Genomic DNA, 12,685 nt, shown 5'->3' with positions numbered 1-12,685 from the left:
TGACCGGGAGGGGCGGGGCGGGGCGCGGCCGTCGGGCGGTTACACATTTACCTCCAGGCCCCGCCAGGAGGCGCCGGTCCGACTCGCTCCCTCCCCCACACTCAGCCCTGCGGGAACCTGAGGACCTTGGGCGCCCGGGAAGAGGCGCTCGTGAGGACCCACCCGCTCCGTGACGAGGGTGGGGTTGGTGGGGGGGGACGGTGGTGGCGTGAACAACCTGTAGGGCCTCTGCTGTCTCTGTCCCTGCGCGTCTGGGGCTGCACCTACTCGGCCCACCCGCGGGAGCTGGGTGTCCAGCCTTCCGAGCGGGGCCCTCCTGCCGGGGCCGGGTGCACTGTGGACGGTGGTAGATGGGCTGAGTGGCGAGCGCCTAAGAACGCGTGGTGAATGGCTGGCAGCAGGTGCATGGCGAGGGGTGGAGGGTGCGTGCTCTGGTTAGCCGACGAGGGGGGACAGAGGGATGGCAGGCGGTGAGCGAACCCACCGATGCACACCAACCGAGCGCTGGCGGGTGGAGGATGAGTGGTGCGTGACGGGGTGGGTGTGGCGTGGTACCGGGGGCGATGGGCGGTGGCTGGTGGGTGGTGGGTGGTGGATGGATAGAGGGCAGCGGATTGTGGAAGGACGGGCGACGGACGGCGGGTGGTGGCTGCATGAGGAAGAGAGAAGGTAAGCCTGGAGGGTGGACAAAAATGGTGCTTGGGTAAATGGACGGCGGGTGCGTGAGACAGCAACTGTAGATGTTGCAGGGGCTTTGTTGACATGAATGGTGGGTGAGAAAAGGTGGTGGCTTTGGGCCGACGAATGGCTGGTAGGTGAGACTGGCCGGTGGACGGGGGGATGGGGGGCAGGATTTAGATGGACTGTGAGTAGCAGGTTAGCAGACGGATGGCTGCCGGGTGGGTGAGAGCCGGGAGCACAGCCGGACACAGCCGGATGGACGGAAGGGTGTGCTGCTCGTGCAGGGTGGCGGAGGGAGGGGGCTGGGGTGGCTGGGGGTGAAGGGGGTGGGTTTGTGGGGGATGGGATGGTAGAGGGCGGGGGGGGGGGTGGTGGACAGACTGTGGGCAGTAAACTGGACGAGGGACATGGGGGGCGGGGGGTTACGGGTGGGGCAGATGGCACCTTGCCGGTTTCGGCTGTCGGCGAGGGGAGGAGTGGCGGGTGGCCCCTGGGTCCAGGGTGAACTGATGAGGGCAGGCGGTGGGCGTGGCTATAGAGGTGGAGGACCGGGAACAACCAGAGGGAGCCCCGAGTCCGCTCTGGGCGGTGCCGGCCCTGCCCGGAGGCGTCGGCCCCCAGCCCAGCCTGGGATGAGGAAGGGGTCTCCCCGGCCCCGGACTTTCACCTTGTCTGCCTGTTGGGCTGACAGGACGCTCCGTCCCGGGGGGGAAGCCTTCGCCAGGAACAAAGGGGTGTTTGGGGTCCTCTCCGTTCTGCCCCTTGTCTTGCTTCTGCCGGGAGGCAGTTCTGTTGACTAGGCCTTCTTGGGGCTCCAGCAGAGTGTCTGGCTCTGCCCGCCTCACCTCCTCCCACCACCCTACCTGTGGCTCTCAAGGCAGAGAGCTTGGAGGCGCTCTCCTCCCAAGCTGGGGGCTCCTTTCTCCCAACTGAGAAAGTGAACTGCTTTGAGGGCAAGGCCCAAGAGAGGCTCTAGAGGGTGGGGTGGTTGGGCCTTGGGGACCCGGAACTTTCTGACCTCCTTGGGCAGGCCACGTCCAGAGACATTGTTCTGTCTGAAGAGGGCGGCAAGACTCCCTGGCAGTCAGAGACACTTCCTGGAAGAGGTGGCATCAAAGCAGAGACAAGCAGGATGAGGTCACAGCTGTAGCCACAGTGTGGAGGTGGGACTGAAGGTGGCAGAACAGGACGAGTTGGGGCAGGTGGGCCGTGAGACCCTGAAGGGGGCATTCTTGCCGGTGGCTGACGTGGGTCCAGATATCAGAGGGTGACCTGGATAGGAGCCCATGCTGAGGCAGGAGACAGGCACCAGCCCTGCCTGGCCCAGCGTTGCCAGGAGTCCCTGCCACCTCAGGAGTGCAGACACAATATGAGGAGCGGCTGAACCCTGGCACAGGTGCCCTGTGTTCACAGAAGGCCCCAAGCTGCACGCACAGGTGCCCTGGGTACCCCGGTACACATGTGGGCACACACTTCGGTCAGGAGCTCTGTGGGAAGTAGCAGAAGGACAAAGTCTGCAAGTGAGTTTCTGCCAGTAATCAGGAAATGCCATGAAGCGGCTGCTTCAGGCAAGGTTGGATCCAGGGGCTCTCCAAGCTCTCAGTCTCTGTGTCTGTCTGCGGGTCTCAGTCTCACTCTGTTTCGGCTTGGCTGCCCTGGCTGTTGGTTTCCCTCTATGCACAACCTTCCCGTGGCAGGAAAGGTGGCCCCCAGGACAGCTGGACCCCACACCTCTCTGACTATGCCGCTGGGCATGGCTCAGTGAGGTCTCTGATTGGTTTCTGTTTCCAACTGTGCCCCAATCGCACGGTGCAGGGTTGCTGTGCTCCGACTGGCCATCTCAGCCCCCACCTAGTGTGAGGGCATTGTGAGTGACAGCCCTGCTCCCCCGCCCCAGGGTGGGGGGACAGATCCCCTGTGGCCCCCATCCAGACTTGCAGAACCTTGGGGATCACCCCTTTCCACTGTCCTGCCCCCCTACCTTCTCTACAGCTCTGTGGGGTGGATCAGCCCAAGGACAGTCCCCAGCTCCTTCCCCCTCACCTTTGTCCCTGATTTGCTGTGTGACCTCAGATAGGCTCCTGCACATCTCTGGGCCTTAGTGTCCCTGTGGAGGGACTGAGGCTCCAGTGTGCTTGGTTCTCTTCCTGCGCAGGGAGAGGAGCCGGTGGGGGGCAGTGGGAGGATGAACAGCAGCCCCTCTTGGCAGGGCTCCTCCCGTCCCTCCGGTCTCCGCATGAAGTCACCTCTGCGGACAGGCCGTCTCCTCCCCACTGCAGCATCCTCCGCGAAGTGCCCCCGGGGCCCACGCAGTACCGTGGGAGCACAGGAGCTGCTCCTGGGAGGAAGGGATGGCCCACGCTCCTCCCAGGGCCGGCTGGTCACCCCCGGGCCCTGCAGTCCTGCACAGACCCCTGCCAGACTCTGGCCCTGGAGGACCCCTCACCTTCGACCCTGCCGAACTCCAGATTTCTCTCGGCCTTTCGTTTGTGCACACACTCGGTGCCAGGCCTGTAGCAGGGGCTGGGGTGCGGCCTTCCCGGATCTGCCGCTGGCCGGTGGGGAGGCAGGGGTGCACGAAGGACACGCCGTGGCGATCTGAGCAGGGCTCTGAGCAGCCAGAGCATCGGGGACAGTGAGGGGGCAGGCCTCCGTGAGAAGGTGTGTGACCCTCCACCCCCCCAGCTGCCTGTGAAGGCCCAACAGGCTAAGGTCACCACAGGGTTGTGCCTCCTGCCAGGCTGGTGGCCACCACTGGCTCAGACCACATGTCCCCCCCACCACAAGAGTGCTTTCACAGACTCCCTCGCATGCTCTCCCCGCCAGGGTGCTGGCCTCTGGTCCTCAGACCCGGCTGCCAGCCCAGCCCCCTCAGTGCCCTAGGGGGCCTCTGAGCTCTGCTTTCCTCCAAGGCCAGCCCTGAGGTCCAGGGGTCCACTGGGGAGCAAGGCAGGGGCTCGTAGGCTTGGGGACATTCAAAGCTGCCCCTGCGCCTCTAACTCCTTATCCAGCCCCTGAGGAACATGCCGGATGCCTCCGGGCAGCCCCGCGGCACTTACAGGTCCCAGCCGGCCCTCCACGGCGCCCTTGGACCTCCTCCGCGGACTTCCATTCTCCCAGTGGCGGTGGTGTTTTTCACGGATCTCTTTGGTTCAGGATTTAGCTTCTGCAGCTGTCCGTTTTCAGGAGACTGGAAACACTCGCTCTTCACGACAAGCAAGCGCATCTCCAGGCCTTCGCCCGTCCGGTTCCGGTACCGTCCCTCGGGTCAGTGGGCAGGTCCAAGCACCAAGGTGAACCTCAGTCACAGAAGACCAGCAAAGTGCAGGGAGGGCTCCGCGGACGGGCCCCTCTCCAGACCTCGATCTTCTCACTAAAGACAGATCCTCAGAGAACGCAGGCGCACGGCGGACTCCGGCATCTTTGCAGGTTTGGTCCTCGGCTCCTGTGGGATGTCGCTGCCTCCGCGAGCAGGTCGATATCAACAGTGGCAGAGCCGGCAGCACGGGGAGGCCTGCACACGTTCCTGCACCCTGGCTTGGCACGAGTTCCTAGCTGGCCCTGCAGAGGTCTTGGTTGGAGGGGTTCAGAACAGAGCAGCCCCACCCCGGCCCCCTGAGCCGAGGGAGGCAGCCCCCGGGTCACCAGGAACCGCCCGGTCCCTCCTCTCCTGGACCAAGCCTCCCAGGTCGCTGGGCGAGCGGGGCTGTCCCCAGTGCTGACTCGAGGACCAAAGCCAAGGCCGTGGGCCGGTCTGACGTGCTGCTACACTGTCAGTCCTGGCTGAGGTCTGGGTTCAGGTGGGGGAGCTGTTCCGAGCACCCCATTTCTCATCACACCCGCGCTCTGCTGCTGGACAGCGGCCCAGATCTGCGGCCGCCTCTGCCCAGTGTCCCCACTGGCGCCTCCGGCCCAGGTGCAACCAGCAGGGGGTGCTCTTCTCCTGGGGTTTATTGCCCATTTCCCTTCCTGTAGGGCTCCAAAAGTTTCCAAAAGGCTGAAAGCCAAGGAGCCAGTTCTGAAATCCCAGCTGAGCCGCCCCCTCCGAAGGAGCTGGAAAACCCCAAGCACACGTGGCCTTGCAGCTGCTGCTTTATGCCTCGGGCATCCCAGCCCACAGAGCTGTCCACACCGTGTCCCCGGGCCGGGAGGTGGGTCAGGGCTGTCCTTGGGGCTCCCATGGTGCCGCTCAGCGTCCCTGCTGTGGTTGCGACCCTGGTGGGAGCCCAAGGCTGAGCACCAGAGACACAGATGGGGTGCAAGCCCTTCACCACAGGGTGGGGTGAACTGGGACCCTCCAGGCGGAGGGAGGCGGTGCGGGAACCTACATTAGGAAGGGCCGGGGTGGGGGGGGGGAGGGCCCTGGACTCCCCACTGTGTGTGTCACCCTGGCTCTGAGGGCATGAGGTGGGGAGGACTCCCCCCCCACCCCAGTTGAGGGACAGCAGGAACAGTGTGGCCAGAGAGCCTGCGTGGGACCCTGGATGGGGCCACCTTCCTGCTGCCCATAGTGCTAGTGGCCCAGTGGGGCACAGTGGTGACATGTGGGGGAGCAGGGCAGTGGGGGAGGGGCTGGGCGGTTCCCAGGGTCTTTGCACTGGTGCCGGAAAGCAGCTTCCACACGGATAATTTGGGGGTGCCCACACGGGCTTCCTGCCCCTGGGCCTGATCCATAGGACCACCTAGAGAAATGCTGAGCTGGGAGGAGGTCCTTCTGGCCCTCCAACCCCAACACTCCTATGAGCAGCTGCTAGAACTTATTGCCTGGAGCCCCTACAAGCACCTGCGAAGGTCAGCGCGGGTACAGTTTTGTTTTTTGGTTTTATTTTTTCTAAGCGTGGAGCCCAGCGCAGGGCTTGAACTCACGACCCTGAGATCAAGACTTGCACTGAGATCAAGAATCAGATGCTTAACCAGCTGAACCACCCAGGTGCCCCTGGTACAGCTTTTTAATAACCACGTTCTAGAAAGGAGAGATGCTGTCCTTCCATGACAGACGAGGAAACTGAGGCTCCAAGAGCACAAAGTCCCACAGCCGATGAAGTGGTGGACCCGGGGCCAGGGGACACCAGGTCTGGGGCCCCTCCACCATTCCAGATGCCGGGGCACCGGCCTGGCAGGAGAGTGAGGGCCACCTCCCCTGCTCTGGACCAGGCCACAGACTTGAGAGAGAGGCCGCCGGGCGCTCCAGCCTCCGGGACTCGCCGAGGTCAGAGCCACTGCCTCGCAGGGGAGGCCAGGAAGCCACGGGCAGGAATGGCTCCACAGTCTGCAGGGTCTAGTGCAAACCAAGCAAGCACACGAGACCCCTTCTGCACACGTTAAGAACTTGAAGATGGTGACGGCAGAGGACTGAGCCAAGTGTGGGCCCTTCTGAGTGTGGGGCTGGGTGAGCACACGGGTCACTGCCAAGGCCACTTCTGAGAGAGGAGCCTGGGAGGCCCCACGGAGGCGAGGGGGGGGGGAGGGCCCCCACGCCCCAAGCCCAGGGCGCTGCCTGTGGAGACGGCGGAAAGAGAAACCAGGACTCCTTAGTCGGATTTATTTTCCTCTAATCAGACAGTTGAGCATTTCCAAGTTTTGCATTCTACACTCTTACAAACTTTAGTTATTAGCATCAGAAACACAAAAACATCGCAAGACCTCAAAACACAAATAAATACCAAATAAAACCACACACAATATACAGTAAACAAAAATATAAAACATAATAATGCTATCAGAAAACCAGACATGTTGTTAATTCACATGAACAACATGATTATTGCTGAGCAATAACTTATACTGTCTTTTTGTTGTTTTTTTTTTTTCTTAGAAGAGCAGAAAAACAGGACGTGAATCACTGGTCACAATCACTTGGAGTGTCAAGATGGGGCCTCACAGCGAGCGGTTACTACAGACGGCAATTTTTAAAACAGGCGGGTTAAAAATACAGAGTCAAATGAGAGATTGGCCTTCTTTGGTCTTTGTTTTTGGGTAACAGAACTGAACGAAGAGGTGTGCCGTCAGGGAGATTGTGGCTCTAACAACGTCACACAATTGTCTACACGGGTTCACACACTTCTGTGATCACAGATGCTATTCTATAGGTAAATCTTGTAGAAATCCTTGGAAATAATGCCGGCGTTTGTGTTTACCAATTAAGTCAGTTTGCTGTTGAAGGTTATCTTACTTGTCTAATGGGGGACTGAGTTATAAAAACCAATCACCACTAACGGCAGGAGTGGCACAGCCATCCTGGACTTGACCCTCTTCCAATGCGACAGTTCGCGAGACTCAAGATGCAGCAGCGGAAATGAAAGGCAAGCACTGCTCGGCGCCACCAGGGCCTCCCCACACCAGACCGGCCGTCTCCGCGCACGTGGGCCACCGGAGGCCAGGGGGCAGCACCCCTGGGGACCCCCACCCCCCGCTGGCCCCGGCTCCCCGGTGACGGCCTGCCCCGCCCGGGCAGACAGTACCGACGACCAGGTCACCTGCCGACACCGGAGCCACACACGGCCCTCACCCGACTTCGGCCCCAGTGGACATAATTCTATTTTGGAGAAAATAAAGCTGTCGGGATTTGCAAATGGAAGACAGAACCATGGTCTCGGGCTGACAGGCAGATTTGGGTGACAGACCCCTCATTCACCTTCCACACGCTCACAAAAGGAAGGGGCTCCCCCCGGCTCTCCTCTGCACTCTGAGAAAGGTCTGGACCAGAAGGAAGAAAACATAGGTATTGAACAGCTCTGCTGACCCAGAGAAGAGGGACTCCCTTTGGAGGGCTGAGGTTTGGGCACGAGGTCCCAGGAGGAGCGCGGCTCCTGACCGGCCCCGTGAACACTGGCGGAGAGGCCGGGAGCCAGACACGTCCGTGATGGGCACAGAAGGACAGTGTCCCCCCTCCTTCACGCACAGAGTAGGGAGGTGGTGTGCACCCCCCAGGATGTGAGTTGGGGGCGGGTGGGTTCTGCCACTCTGCCCACCTCCCTTGGGCAGACAAAGAAATGACCCACCACGGGAACCTGCCGTGTTTAAGGGTCTGTCCAGACACCCCGTCCCCTGTTGGCTGCAGGATGCCAGGCCTGCCACCAGTGGCCACGACACTGCCTGCTGATGACAGCTGCAGGCCTCACCTGGGACATGTGGCCCCAGCGTGGGTGGCCAAGGACCCTGCCTCACCAAGGTGGGCCGCAGTGGTACAGGGGAAGCCTCGGGGGCATCGGCTCTGCCAGAGAGCCCCCTGGAATCCGGGCAGCATCTGAAGGGCCTGGTGGGGGTGGCCGCCACGGAGGACAGGCTTCCTGTACTCCACGGCCCTCTGGGGTTACAAGGCGAGGAAAAACTGGATCGGGCAGGAAAAGAAAGGCGCATCTGGGCCGAGAGCTCCCTTGCTCTACCTGCTTCCTCGCAAAGGCTGCTCCGGGAGGAGGCTGTGAATTGGGGCCACAACAGTGGCCCCCACGAGGCCTTCCCTGTCCACCTGCACAGCGACCCACCCTCAGGGGGTCAGCGCCACCCTCTTGTAGGACAGGTCTTAGAAGAACAATTTGCGAGCATTCCGGTCTCCTCTTTGTTACCTATGAACCTAGGACACTGAAAAACCGAACTTCTAGAAGAGGCCCAGGTGAGGGGACTCCAGCCTCCCCGGGGCCAGTCTAATCCCCAAGAGCCAAATGCCACTTGGCCACTCGAAGACTCCCAGCCTCTTGGGACAGGCCCCTCACTCACGCCCACCACGCCGTGTGCTCCCCAGCAGGTGCCCACCCATCACCGACAAGCCCAGCCCCGGGCCGCCAGCCCCCCAGCAGCCTCCATGGTCCACGCAGGAGCGAGCGGCACACGTCCAGAGAACCACACGAGGCAAGCAGAGACAGTGAGTTGTCTTCATTTCCGGCACGAGGCTGACAGGGAAGCCGACTGGCTTGATTCACACACAAGACTCGGTGGTGGTTTTTCTAAAGCACTGGAACAGTTTTATCCCATGGGGAAATCTGTCACTTTTAGGAAACAGGAAAAGTGCACCCAATACACGCTGCGTAGGACACCGTTCTCTTGTTGCTGGGACCCTGGGAAGCCGGGAGGGTTGGCCGCTCGGGGACCACAGCCGGAGGCCGGTGCCGGGCGGCGAGCACCAAACTGGGGCACCGAGGAGTCAGGATGGAAGCAATGCCAGGTGCGTCCATCCGGGCAGGTCCTCGCACTCAGGTCCTTCGGGAGGCCGCTTTCCGGACAAGTGCGCGAGAGGGAAGATGTGCACCAAACGGTGGCCAAAAGGCACACGACCCACCCCCCCGCTGTCGCCAATTATTCTCAAGCCACAAGATGAGGCTTCTGCACATCCTCACCCCAGGGGATGGCGCCAGCTCCTGATGCCACGTCCTATGGGCTCCTCGGGAGGAGGCCCAAAGGGCCCGTCATCTCCCACTAGGAGCGTGTGTGGGAGGGGCGACTGGGAAAGCGCCTCCCACCAAGGGACAGATGCTTCCAGAAGTGATCCAGGTAGCCCACCCCCAGAAGAATTTCAACCAGGAGAGGCAAAGAACTGTTGTTGTTGTTGTTGTTGTTTTAGCAGACCAAGAGGTTGCTTTTATCTCAAATTTGTTAATATTGTCCACACTCTTAGTGATGGGGGAGGACGCAGGCATGCCACAGGCATGTCCCCGCTGGTAACCCCTGGCCTCAGGAAAGCCACCTGAGGCCAGGCAGGAGGGGCTGCCAGGCGTCCTGTCTCCCCTGGGTCTCCGGGGTAGAACCAGGGCAAGGTCTGGAGGAGGTCGGGAACACCTTTGTGGGACAGCGGTCCCGCAGCACCCACGGGTAGTCCTTCCTCTCTGCACGGGGACTCACGACTCCTTCTGGACAGGACGGAGGACGCAGACTGGCCCTCAAAGCAACGGGGGTGGGGGCAGGGTGGAGAAAGTAAAGGAGATGAATACGACGAGCATTTAACTGCTAACGGGCGTGGCAGGTGCTTGGAACCGATGAGGTCACTTACGGAAGGGGACGGCGTGCGCTAGGAGGGCACTTCCAGCAGGCACTGGGGCGGAGGCACGCCCAGGGCAGATGGCAGCACCAGAGACACGGCGGGCCACCGGGCACCAGCCCAACCGTCCCCGCGTGAGCACGGGGGAGCCCAGAGGCAGGCAGTCTGAGGTGCGCGGCCCAGATGCGGTGGTTCACACACACTGGTTTAGCCCAAGGAGCACCCGTCACGTGTAGCACCCATCAGTGGTAAGAGCACCCAGAAGCGCGGCGCACAGCGGGGGGCGCAGGGAGGCAGGGCTCCGGCTTCTAGTCACAGTTGGACCATTGAAAGAAGGTAAACAGTGAGTGAGCTGAGAAGATGCCGTCTGGGCAGGCGCAGGCTGGGACGGTCCCCGGGCCACCCTTCCCGAGGGAGCGGTGGTTCCAGGACCCCGTCCGTCAGCCTGGGCAGGCCCCCCCGAGAGCGGCGGTCTCTGGAATGCTCAGAGGGTTCTGCTTCGTGGCGGGTGGGCGCCCACAGCCCAGGTGGGGACACGGAGAGGCGCGGTGGCTGCCCCGCTCCTGCCCTGGGGGTGGGACCGCGCCCGTGCTGGGACCAGGCGGCTCGCTTTGGGGGCCCAGAGACTTGGAATCTGTGATGACTGAGCAGTGGAGGCTCCAGAAGCGGAAGCTGAGCCTGGCTTCCTCAACAGGCACGGGGCTGTCTGAGGGCCCTTGCAGAGGCAGGGGTCTAGTGGTCGAGAGGAACGCCGGGTCAAACTATCACCTTCTAGAGTTACAGTGAACACAAAGCCAGGGTCGAGAAGCAGCATGTCACATCTAAGGCACATAGACAGTATGCCACCACCTCTATGCAAAGATGTCGCCTTTGGAGATCGTTAACAGAATGCAGCAATGTGACAGGATGAAGAAAAACACACCTGCTGTGGCCTCCTTCAGCACGAGCCACCTGCCCACCCCCGGACCCTGGACGCCGAAGGCCAGAGTTGTCAGCAACAGAGAGCGTGTCTGAATACGTGGGGCAGAATTTTAAAAGCCTACAGGATTTTGTTCAGAACTCCAAAGTTCAACAAATGCCCTATTTTAGGGTGAAAACAATTATAAATCTGAAAATGATGCACAGCATCCATGAGCAGTTTCCCTTTCGTAATAATTTTGAAGTAGTGTCATTAACTACGACAGAGATTGAAGGTTACATTTCTAACGAGAAATACAGCAGGTTGAGTATGCTCTTTCCTATCACAAGTGATAACCAGTGTTTGATAGTTTACATTTTCTGCCAAGAAATATCAGTCTATCAACGTTTTAAAACAAAATGTCTGCAGTAACAATTATCTTAGAACTTCAAATTAAAAAATGATTCTGAATTCAGACTTCCAAAAAAGACCTAGGTGTACTTCAGGGTCTTCTGACAAACAAATTATTAAAACAGAGACCAGATGAGGCCTTAAAAATAGACAGTATACTATATTTGAAACAAGATTGCACTCTTGAATTTTAGAATATATTAGAATTGCATTATTATTTCATAAATTCTTCTTTTACTTAACATGCTGACATGTCCAGCTGTCCCCAGGTGTGTGCGTGTGCGTGTGTGCGTGTGTGTGTGTTTTCTTTTTTGGTGTTCAAGTTTAAGGAAGAAAAAATCATGGTTCTTTTGTTTAGCATATATGTTTTCCACCTTAATTAACTAGATCTTTAAAAATGAAATGAAAACCTTCTCTGACAGCAGTATCTATCACGTTGGAGGATAAATAATTCTTCAGAGTGGAGCTGCTAGTCTATTAGAAAACATGTCGGGTGTGTCCTCACACGCGGCTCCTCCCGCCGGCCCGCGGCCACCTTCTGCTGCTTCCTCCGTTCCACAAGGTCCTTTTCTGAGCGCGAGGACCTCGGTGGAGACAGCCGGTTCAAACCCCCCAGAGGAGTTGCCTTCTGCTCAACCCACCTCCCCAGTGACTTGTCAGGGGTCAGGCAGATCCGAAGTATCCACTATGACTTTAATAAAAATGGTATCATCTTTAATATATGTCCCGTTTTCTAGCACAGTTTGGGCCACAAACACCGGGCAGCCGGAGGCGATATTCATCTCCCCGGTGGGTTTCTTGAAGCTGCTGCTGTTGGGGTCCGGCTTGAATGCGTCTCCCAGGTGACGCCGAGAGGACCCCTGATCCATCAGCATGAGTGTCACTTTCTGCTTGAACGGCCAAGGAAGAAGAGCATCGTATTCTCCACGCATGATGACAAAAAACAGCGACAGATGCGTCCCCTTGCCCATGCCATCCCCGTTCAGGTAGACCCTGGCACACATCTTATAGCCAAAATAGCCTGTGTAGAAAGGCTGGCTGTAAAGGGACAGGGTCTTCCCCATGACGGCTTCCTGCTTCCGCCGCTTGTAATCTCGGATCTTCCAGATCAGCACGCCATTGTAGCTGGCGGTCTCCAGAACCTGGAAGCGCAGATCCATGTCGGCCAGGCGGATGTCGTGGACGCTCAGCATCTGGTCGTGCCGGCTCAGCTGGGACTCCAGCAAGCCTGCCGCGGGTGAGGACAGATGGGGTGAAGGAGGCCTGTGAGTGTCAGGAAGGCTCGGGAGCCCCGTTCCCGCCAGCACCGGCACTAAATGAAATGGCCTTGGGGGCGAGGACCGGCACCTTCACGTGTCCTGAAACACAGGCTCAGGCCCCTGCCTTGCTGGCCCCCAACACCCACGGCCACAGCCTGCTGAGATGCAACACCGGGGGTCACGGGGCCTTGTGCATCGCAGGGCACATCGCTGCGGCGCCTTCCCTCCGGCAAGGCACCCTCAGGGCCCCGTGGGGGCAGGGACAGGCCACCCTCTTGCTCAAGTCCCCCTGACTTCCAGCCTGATGCTTGGAGTCACCTGTACCCTGAGTGGCCTCTCCCCATGTCACTCCCGGTCCTCCGCTTAACCCAGGGGGTTCGGGGGCAGGCATCACCACAATCTCAGTCCCTCTGCACCAGTAACCCCGGTCACGCCAACATTCAGAATATTCACTCAGTCCCCAAA

The 12,685-nt window shown here is 59.8% G+C and overlaps 1 protein-coding gene and 1 long non-coding RNA gene across 9 annotated transcripts in view; one reads left to right on the top strand and one right to left on the bottom strand.

Moving 5' to 3' along the window:
• The first annotated feature begins 2,870 nt into the window (after positions 1-2,870).
• Positions 2,871-6,628, top strand: LOC123582097. 2 transcript variants are annotated; one of them, XR_006704198.1, is made up of 4 exons: positions 2,871-3,974; positions 4,111-4,832; positions 5,358-5,472; positions 6,497-6,628. It is a non-coding gene; the product is annotated as an uncharacterized LOC123582097 (long non-coding RNA). The 2 variants fall into 2 exon arrangements; XR_006704196.1 differs by having other exon boundaries at positions 4,111-5,472.
• Positions 6,210-12,685, bottom strand: part of TRAF3 (TNF receptor associated factor 3) — a 119,314-nt gene continuing 112,838 nt past the window's right edge. For all 7 annotated transcript variants that reach the window (XM_045448318.1, XM_045448316.1, XM_045448315.1 and 4 more), the window contains one exon: positions 6,210-12,189. In XM_045448318.1, the coding sequence (XP_045304274.1) occupies positions 11,618-12,189 (572 nt within the window). In that variant the 3' untranslated portion in view covers positions 6,210-11,617. The remainder of the gene's footprint in view (positions 12,190-12,685) is intronic.

Source organism: Leopardus geoffroyi, chromosome B3 (assembly GCF_018350155.1).
Source record: "Leopardus geoffroyi isolate Oge1 chromosome B3, O.geoffroyi_Oge1_pat1.0, whole genome shotgun sequence".
Classification (NCBI taxonomy): Eukaryota; Metazoa; Chordata; class Mammalia; order Carnivora; family Felidae; genus Leopardus; species Leopardus geoffroyi.
Note: the sequence above shows the minus strand (reverse complement) of the source record. Positions and strands in the feature narration are given on the sequence as shown.